Here is a 10,215-nt window from a genome sequence, read left to right on the forward strand (position 1 = left end):
AATCACTATATAATTTTCCTTTTTTGAATGTGAAAATTTTCAATTTTTTGATTTTTCAATTTTTCGGTTTGAAGTTTTATGATTTTCATTTAAAATGCTGAATAATAATTATAATTTTTCAAATTTTTCTATTTATTGGGTTCTAAAACTTTTTCATTTTTTCAACTTTCCATTTCATCAATTTTTAAAGTTTCGATTTTTATAATTTTTCAATTTCTCTATACATATTTAATTTTTCATTTTTCGATCTTTACAATTTTTCAGTTTTCGAGTTTAAATACTATCCCCGCCCACCCGCCCTCTATTTTCTTAAAGGATATATTAATTGCCAAAATCAGTATTTTCTTTGCAAGTACTATGTAAATTTCGACCCATTTTCGACGATTTTCGAAATTTAACTAAATACATTTTCTGGTAGTTTTCAGGCCGCAGAAATTACTTGAATTTTTCAATTTTTCAATTTTGCATTTTGTTTCAGTTATTTTGGATTTGCAATTTTTAGAGTTTTTCAGTTTAATTTTTTTAGTTTTTCAATGTTCCAATTTTTAAATTTCTCAACTTGTAGATTTTGCAACTGTTCGATTTCTTGAGTTTTCAATTTATATTTTTTCAGTTTCTGGATTTTAAGTTTTTAATTACAATTTTTTATTTTCTTTATTTTATCAATTACTCGATTCCTCTTAATTCAAAAAACCTAAAAATCGGGATATATGTACTTAATTGTAAATTTAAAAAATCGAAAAATTGAAATCTCGAAAAGTTATGAAACCGAAAAGTTGAAAAATTGAAATATCGAAACATTGCAAAATTGAAAAATCGAAAACCGGAAAACTCGAAAAATTTAAAAACCGGGAAATCGAAAATTCGAGATGTCGAAAAATCGGAAATTTAAAAATTTTAAAAATTGAAAAATCAAAACATCACAAAATTGTTAAATCGAAAAATTAAAAAATTGAAAAAGAAGAAATTGAAAATCGAAAAATTGAAAACTCGTAAAAATCTAAAAAACCGGGAAATCGAAAAGTCGAGATGTCGAAAAATCAAAAAATTTAAAATTCAAGAAGCATTGAAGTCTCGATAAATCGAGAAACCGAAAAATCTAGAATTTAAAAAAGTCAAAATCGATTTTTGACTCCTGGATTTTTCAATGTTTCGATTTTTTTACTTTTTCGATTTTTCATTTTTTCAATTTTTAAATTTTAGATTTTTTAATTTCTAAATTTTAGATTTTTCAATTTCTCAAGTTTTCTAATTTTTCAAATGTTTCAATTTCTTAATCTTTTGATTTTTCGACTTCCCGGTTTTAGATTTTCTGTTTTTCAATTGTCATTTTGTCAAATTTTCGATTTTTTAATTTTTCAAATTTGACTTTTATAAACTCTCAATTTTTCGATTTCTCAATTAAGCGATGTTTGGATTTTCCCATTTCTTGACATTCGAGAGTTTCGATATTCCTGTTCTTCAATTCTTTAATTTTTTGATTTTTCAGGTTTTTGATTTTTTAAGGTTTCTATTTTTCGACTTCACTTTTTTGATTTTTCGATTTTTCAGTTTTTAGATATTTCAGTTTTAGATTTTTCAATCTTTTGATATTTTATTTTTTCAATATTTCTTAATCTTTCTATTTTTCGACTTCCTGGTTTTAGATGTTCTTCAATTTTGCGATTTGTTAATTTTGCATTCCTGATTTATCGAGATTTGATTGTTCAAAAAAAATCCCGACACCGATAAAAATGCGACAATAAAAACCCACATACATAAATTACGACAAAAAATTCGTTTTTTCCAAAAATCTGAACCTTTCGGGTAAAAATTGAACACGGCGTCATAAACTACATTGTACGACTATGATATAAAAGGAAAATTATAAAATCACTATATAATTTTCCTTTTTTGAATGTGAAAATTTTCAATTTTTGGATTTTTCAATTTTTCGGTTTGAAATTTTAAAATTTTCATTTAAAATGCGGAATAATAATTATAATTTTTCAATTTTTTTTATTTATTGGGTTCTAAAACTTTTTCATTTATTCAACTTTCCATTTTATCAATTTTTAATGTTTCGATTTTTATAATTTGTCAATTTCTCTATACATATTTAATTTTTCATTTTTCGACTTTACAATTTTTCGGTTTTCGATTTTAAATACTATCCCCGCCCACCCGCCCTCTATATTCTTAAAGGATATATTAATTGCCAAAATCAGTCTTTTCTTTGCAAGTACTATGTAAATTTCGACCCATTTTCGACGATTTTCGAAATTTAACTAAATACATTTTCTGGTAGTTTTCAGGCCGCAGAAATTACTTGAATTTTTCAATTTTTCGATTTTGCCTTTTGTTTCAGTTATTTTGGATTTGCAATTTTTAGTTTTTCAGTTTAATTTTTTTAGTTTTTCAATTTTCCAACTTTAAAATTTTTCAACTTTTAGATTTTGCAATTATTATTATTATTATTATTATTATTATTATGTTAGGCGATCGGGCAGAGGTCTACGCCTGTTATGCCCGCGCCGTCGTGTTAGTGGGAAGTACCCAATATTTCTATTGGGAGCTGTAAATGTCATATTTAATTTTAAAAGCCATTGTTGATTGTGAACTGACTATTTCTTCCGGCAAAGAATTCCATTGCTGAAAAACTCTATTACTCAAGAAGTGCTGCCTTACCGTAGTCTTAAACTTTTCTTTAGCCAATTTAAAAGAATGTCCTCTAGTAAGAGTATGTGCACTAAGTATGAAGAGCTTGTGTATCGGAGACGACTTATTGGACATGGCTTGAAATGTCGTGATAAGATCACCTCTTACGCGTCTATTTGATAAAGTTAGAATTTTCATTATTGCGAGTCTTTCATGGTATTGAGGCCGTACTCTACCAAACGGTATTCTTGTAGCCCTACGTTGGACAGATTCCAGCAAAAGGATGTCTTTCTGTAAAATAGGCGACCATACACTGTTCGCAAATTCTAGTAAGGGTCTTACAAATGTTTTATATAATTTCGCAAAGACAATAGGACTACTTTTTTGGAATGCCCGTCTCAGAAGGAACAGTGTCGAATTGGCTTTTTAAAAATGTGGAACGCTTCACGATTTTGCGTGTCATCCTTGCGCATCCTTGCTTGTTCGATTTCTTGAGTTTTCAGTTTCTGGATTTTCAGTTTTTCATCTCAATTTTTTATTTTCTTTATTTTATCAATTATTCGATTCTTGTGTGTTCAGATTTTATAATTTTTTGTTTTTTCAATTTTTTGTTTCTTCAATTTTTCGATTTCCAATTTTCCAATTATTCATTTCTTTGTGTCTCTTTGAGTTTGACATTTCACTTCGTTATGTTTATTTTCTTTATTTTTTTTTAATTTTTGTGTTTTTATTGTCCTGATTTTATAATTATCCTTTTTTTGAATTTAAAAATTTTCAATTTTTGGATTTTTCAATTTTTCGGTTTGAAATTTTTTGATTTTCATTTTAAATATTAAATAATTATAATTAAAAAAAATTCCATTTGTTAATTATTGCGTTCTAAAACTTTTTCATTTATTCAACTTTTCATTTTATCAATTTTTAATGTTTCGATTTTTAATTTTTCAATTTCTCGTCACATATTTAATTTTTCAATTTTTCGATCTTTACAATTTTTGGGTTTTCGATTTTCAAGTTTCTGGATTTTTTTTCTTAGAGGATATACAATTGCCAAAATCAGTCTTCTATTAGCAAGTAACATAAAATAACATCAATTTTGGCAAATAACATACCCTCTAAGAAAAGAGAGGGCGAGTGAGCGGAGCTAATACCGGCTGACATAAGACTGATTTTGGCAAATGACATACCCTCTAAGAAAAGAGAAGGCGGGGCTATCATGAACGTTCGTCTCGACGGGTTTTCCTGAAAAAATGGTCACCAGAATGAAGAGAGGGTGGGTGGGAGGGCTCATTGTTTGTCTAAAAAAGACTCTCTAGGAAAAACTAAAACTTAGCCCCGCCCACCCACCCTCTCTTATCTCATTGATTTTTCTCCTGATATAAGAAAAAAATCTTATAACAAATAGTACAACAAAAAAATTACATGTATACCCGATTTAAGCAAATTTTCACCTATTTTAGACTATTTTAGAAAATTTAATTAAACACGTTTTCTCGTAGACTTCGGGCCGCGGAAGTTATTTCCGGTCTGATTTCTTCCATAAATCCAACCGTTTTTCCAAAATCGCGCATTGAAACATGGCAATTTTTAAAAATTTCGAAAAATTATAATTTCACTCCGAATATTTCGATATATATATATATGAAATGACAGTTTCAATATAAAAATAATTTAGGTTATTTCTGGCTCTCATAAACACGTGACGTATGTCATAGTTGTCAAATTTATCGTGAACGTTCGTCTCGACGTGTTTTCTGGAAACAATTAACAGTATTAAGAGTGGTCACCAGAATGAAGAGGGGGCGGGTGGGCGGGCCTACTGCTTGCCTATAAAAGACTCTCTAGGAAAAAGATAAACTTTGCCCCGCCCACCCACCCTCTCTTCATTCATTGATTTTTCTCCTGAAATAAGAAATAATTCTTATAACAAATAGTACAACAAAAAAATTACATGTATACCCGATTTAAGCAAATTTTTCACCCTTTTTCGACTATTTTCGAAAATTTAACGAAACACGTTTTCTCGTAGATTTCGCGTCGCGGAAGCCACTTCCGGCCTGATTTCTTCGATAAATCCAACCGTTTTTCAAAAATCGCCCATTGAAACATGGCAGTTTTTAAAATTTTCAAAAAATTATAATTTCACTCCGAATATTTCGATATATACAGCGTGTTATTGAAAGGTACGTACAAAATAAAATCGACATTTGGTCTTGACGTATGGATGCTAAAAGTTAAAAAAAGTTCAGGTAAAAGTGTTCTCCTTTTAGATATAAAAATTATTAAAATTTATGTCCAAATTTGTTGTACGCCTCTGATAAAAAGATCATCTCTCGTTTCTATAGCAACATTTAGTCTTGACAAAAGTTTTATTGTTACAGTTGCTAGGATTTGCTAAAATAAATTAATTTTACCTATTTATCGTTCAGTAGCGTCTAAAAAGGTTGGATAAGGGTTAATTTTTCCCTTATAATTTTGATAACACAAAATAAGTTTTTCTGACTTCTTAGACTTCGCGAAGAACTGTCAATTTTTTTGTACGTACCTTTCAATAACACCCTGTATATATGAAAAGCCAGTTTCAATATAAAAATAATTTAGGTTATATAACTGGTTGTCAGAAAGACGTGACGTATGTCATAATTATCAAATTTATCATGAACCATCGTCTCGGCGGCTTTTCCTGAAATAATTAATAGTATTAAGAGTGGTCACCAGAATAAAGAGGGGGTGGGTGGGCGGGCCCATTGCATGCCTATAAAAGATTCTCTAGGAAAAAGTTAAACTTAACCCCGCCCACCCAACCCCTCTTCTCTCATTGATTTTTCACCTGATATAAGAATTAAGTCTTATAACAAATAGTACAATAAAAAAATTACATGTATACCCGATTTAAGCAAATTTTTCACCCATTTTCGACTATTTTCGAAAATTTAATGAAACACGTTTTCTCGTAGATTTCGGGCCGCGGAAGTTACTTCCGGCCTGATTTCTTCGATCAATCCAACCGTTTTTCCAAAATCGCCCATTGAAATATGACAATTTTTAAAAATTTCAAAAAATTATAATTTCGCTTCGAATATTTCGATATATATATGAAATGACAGTTTCAGTATAAAAACAATTTAGGTTATAGAATTGGTTGTCAGAAACACGTGACATATCTCATAGTTGTTGTCAAATTTTCATCAACGTGCGTCTCAATGGGTTTTCCGGAAATATTAACAGTATTAAGAGTGGTCACCAGAGTGAAGAGGGGGCGGGTGGGTGGGCCCACTGCTTGCCTATAAAAGACTCTCTAGGAAAAAGGTAAATTTAGCCCCACCCACCCACCTCCTCTTCTCTCATTGATTTTTCTCCTGAAATAAAAATTATATCTTGTAACAAATAGTACAATAAAAAAGCCCTTTTTTACAGGCTAGTTTCCGTTATGTGCTTACCACTCCCACTCTGCAGAAGAACATGTATAATATAAACCCCGCCCACCCGCCCGCCTCCATTTCGGTGATTAATTATATTAAAAAAATAGTAGAACCAAAATTAATTGCAGCACAAAGAAGACGAAATTTGTTGTCCAAAAAAAATAACATTTTAAGTTTAGAGAATTTAAAAATTAATTACCAACTGTCTAAAATTTCGGTTGGTTAAGATTATTTACCCTTGTGTTTTATATTTTCCTTATTACATATTCTATTTTTTGTATTTTTATTTGACATGCCATTAACGTATGTTGTACATATATGTAATATGGGAAATAAAACATCACTATAAATGAAAAAAAATCCTTGAAATATAAGGTTTAAATCGAATGATTTGCAGAACGAAAATAATAATTTATCTGTTTTCTCACCAACGGATTAACAGATTTGCCGAATGTTCTAATAAGACAATAATTAACAATATTAGGAGTAGTCACCAGAATGAAGAGGGGGCGGGTGGGCGGGCCTACTGCTTGCCTATAAAAGACTCTCTATGAAAAAGATAAACTTTGCCCCACCCACCCACCCCCTCTTCTCTCATTGATTTTTCTCCTGAAATAAGAAATAAATCGTGTAACAAATAATACTAGTTTCCGTTATGTACTTACCACTCCCACTCTGCAGAAGGACATATATAATATAAACCCCGCCCACCCGCCCGCCTCCATTTCAGTGATTAATTTTATTAAAAAAATAGTAGTACCAAAATTAATTGCAGCAAAAAGAAGACGAAATTTATTGTTTAAAAAAAATAATAACAGTTTAAATTTAGAGAATTTAAAAATTAATGACAATCTTTCCAAAATTTTGGTTGATTAAGACTATTTACACTTGTATTTTATATTTTCCTTATTACAGATTCTATTTTTTGTATTTTTATCTGACAAAACATCACTATCACTATAACTATAAACGAAGAAAAAGCGAGTGAAATATAAGGTGTAGAAAATAGTAGATTGTTCCACAAATAAAGAAAACTAGTCGTCTTCCAGCGAGTATAAAAGGTTTAATTCACGAGCGCCTCGAGATTATAGAAAAAATCCTGTCGATTAAATTTTCTTGCGATCCTTCAGGCCATGAATCTTTATTAAAATTAAATTATTTGTTGCCATCTTTACGGACATTACGTCGGAACGCAGAGCATAGAATTTTTTCGTTATTTAAATTTAGAATAAAAAAAAAAACTCACAACAGATCTGTAAATCACACACGCAGAAGTACGTCATTTAATAAAATTTAAATAAGATTGACTAGTGTAAATTTTGAAGATGACGTCATTGTATTGGTGGTGGGAATGATTAGCGAAATTTTTCTTAGCGTTTTACACAATATACACGATATTCCAAATACATATAGAATATTAAATTTAACAATAATCGGTCAAGAAGTTTCAGAGATAATCAGTCTAATAAAAATCTGGACCGACGACAGACAAACAGACAGACGGACGGAAATGAGAGATACATTTTTTCTTACACTCAACTAAATAGTGCATCATTAAGACAGTTGTATTTTGTGAAGGGAAAATTTATAGTAATTTCGTTTGTTATCTAGAAAAATTTCATACCGGATCATTTTGATGAGCTGATTTTCCAAGACCTGCTTTTTGCGGGCTATTTTGACGAGTCACGATTAACTTACATATTATATAAAGTACAATTTCTAGTTTCAAAAACATTGAGTATTGGTCAATCTGTTTTTTTTTTTTTTGTAAGAAACAAATGATTTGGATTAGGGAAGATAAGTCAACCAAAGCGGCATTGAAAATCGGACCAGACCAAGTAGCAAAGAGCGGAGAATTAATTTATTAATAAATTTTAAACATTTATGTGAATAAATAAAACCCAACAACACACCTATTTTGAAATAAACCTTTTCGTTACAAAAACAGTGCTAATTATCTTTCCCGATCTCCATTCGCCCTCCCCCAGCCTCAATAAAACTACAATTTTCAAAAACCCGACCAAGATTAACGCACGTACAATACCCTGCGGTATTGCAAAAGTTCGGCCTTATCCCGGCTCTGATTATTGCTCAGCATCCTCCTCGTTCATATGTGGCTTAAATGAATTTCGCCCGTGGCAGGCCGGCTTCAGATACATTTTCAAAAATTAGTGCATGCCGGAAGGGATGGCCGCGCAAAATAATTAATATAAATAAAATACGCGGAAGAGCTGCACAATTAAAAACGAATTTAGCCGTGCCGGGATTGTTTTTGCATTAAACCGAGTCGCCGTATTTAAAGTTAAATTGGAATTTTTTAAATTATTATTTCACTCGGAATTGTAAAAGTTTCGCCAAGCCGGCGAGGAACGGGAACGGAGCTGCGATTAAGAACACCTGGATTTTCGCGTTTTGATCTGGAATGGGAGCGCGGACCGCAAATATGTCCACGAACAAGTTAGTTTTCTTTGGGGGTTGTTTGGTGAGTAGTTCGCCGGGCGGGATTGAGTGCACTCGGCGATGTTTGCACTGTTCCAGATTCGGGATGTAAATGTGTCTGGTTGAGGGGAAAATGGTAATTAATGTTATGAATTAATGGGAGCAGCACGAAATAAATTATAGGGTAATTAAACTTCTGGTGCATTTAATTGTGCACGTCATTGTAAATATACTAACTACACAGTTTTTGCTTCAATAATAATAAATATATGTTTATTTCACCCTGTATATATTTAGTTCGCTCTCTCCAATCTAGAATATGAAATTCCTGTCTAGGAACGAATACCTCACGAATTTATATCTCCCTGATGAGAGTTTCCGGATAAGTTTGAATTTGAAAATAGCTAAACAGTAAAACATATAACAGTTGTTTGAAATTTAAATTGTATAGAAACTATTCGAATTCGATTTAAAGTTAATATTATGTTCAACGATGATTTTACTACGTGGAACGATATTATCCTGAAGTGCCATTGCATCGCTTCAGAATTATTGTTGTTAGATGTTTTATAGCTGCCAGAATATGAAAAAGTAGGTTCACTTTTTTTGTACCAGGTTTAATTTTGTTTATAGACTGTCAATCAGTGAAGACTGTTACCAACATAAATCAACAGGTGGTGAATCGTTAAAAATTGAACCGATTACATTTTCAAAATGTTTTTCTAAAAAACAAGTCAAATATATACCAGCACTGACATTACATTTCGAAAGAAACTGTCAATGTAAAAATAATTTAGGTTATATAGCTGGTTGTCAAAAACACGTGACGTTTGTTATAGTTGTTGTCAAATTTATCATAAACGTTCGTCTCGACGGAATTTCCTGAAATAATTAACAGTATTAAGAGTGGTCACCAGAATAAAGAGGGGGCGGGTGGGTGGGCCTATTGCTTGGGCTTAAAAGACTCTCTAGGAATAAATTAAACTTTGCCCCGCCCACCCTCCCCTCTTTTCTCATTGATTTTTCTCCTGATATAAGGAATAAATCTTGCAACAAATAGCACAACAAAAAATGACATGTATACCCGATTTAAACAAATTTTCACCCATTTTCGACTATTTTAGAAAATTTAATTAAACACGTTTTCTCGTAGATTTCGTCCCGCGGAAGTTACTTCCGGCCTGATTTCTTCGATCAACCCAACCGTTTTTCCAAAATCGCCCATTGAAACATGGAAATTTTTAAAAATTTCAAAAAATTATAATTTCACTCCGAATTTTTGATGTATATATGAAATGACAGATTCAATATAAAAATAATTTAGGTTATATAATTGATTGTCAGAAACACGTGACGTATGTCATAGTTGTCAAATTTATCATGAACGTTCGTCTCGACGGGTTTTCCGGAAATAATTAACACTATTAAGAGAGGTCGCCAGAATGAAGAGGGGGTGGGTGGGCGGGCCTATTTCTTGCCTTCGAAAGACTCTCTAGGAAAAAGTTAAACTTTGCCTCGCCCACCCACCCCCTCTTCTTTCATTGATGTTTCTCCTGAAATAAGAAATAAATCTTGGAACAAATAGTACAATCAAAAAGCCCTTTTTTACAGGCTAGTTTCCGTTATGTACTTATTACTCCCACTCTTCAGAAGGACATATACATATTATAAACCCCGCCCACCCCCCCGCCACCATTTCAGTGATTAATTTTTTTAA

At 31.4% G+C, this 10,215-nt stretch overlaps 1 protein-coding gene across 1 annotated transcript; it reads right to left on the reverse strand.

Annotated features, from left to right (window-relative positions):
* Window positions 1-2,468: 2,468 nt before the first annotated feature.
* Window positions 2,469-8,157, reverse strand: LOC135133841 (uncharacterized). The gene is made up of 3 exons (XM_064062359.1): window positions 8,104-8,157; window positions 2,601-2,928; window positions 2,469-2,554 (listed from the first exon to the last, which is right to left on the reverse strand). The coding sequence occupies exons 1-3, from the start codon at window positions 8,155-8,157 to the stop codon at window positions 2,469-2,471; spliced, it is 468 nt and encodes a 155-aa protein (XP_063918429.1).
* Between the last annotated feature and the right edge of the window lie 2,058 nt (window positions 8,158-10,215).

This window comes from Zophobas morio, unplaced genomic scaffold (assembly GCF_036711695.1).
Source record: "Zophobas morio isolate AGI-343-1 ecotype UQ-CSIRO unplaced genomic scaffold, CSIRO_AGI_Zmor_V1 ptg000022l, whole genome shotgun sequence".
Classification (NCBI taxonomy): domain Eukaryota; kingdom Metazoa; phylum Arthropoda; class Insecta; order Coleoptera; family Tenebrionidae; genus Zophobas; species Zophobas morio.

What these genes read in the sequence shown, in the direction of transcription:
- LOC135133841 (XM_064062359.1), bottom strand. Translation starts at nt 8,157, where the DNA reads ATGCTGAGCAATAATCAGAGCCGGGATAAGGCCGAACTTTTGCAATAC. An exon ending in AACTTTTGCAATACCGCAGG is followed by an intron (nt 2,929 to 8,103) that starts GTATTGTACGTG and finishes CCTATTTTACAG; the next exon opens with AAAGACATCCTTTTGCTGGA. An exon ending in TTTGCCGGAAGAAATAGTCA is followed by an intron (nt 2,555 to 2,600) that starts GTTCACAATCAA and finishes TGACATTTACAG; the next exon opens with CTCCCAATAGAAATATTGGG.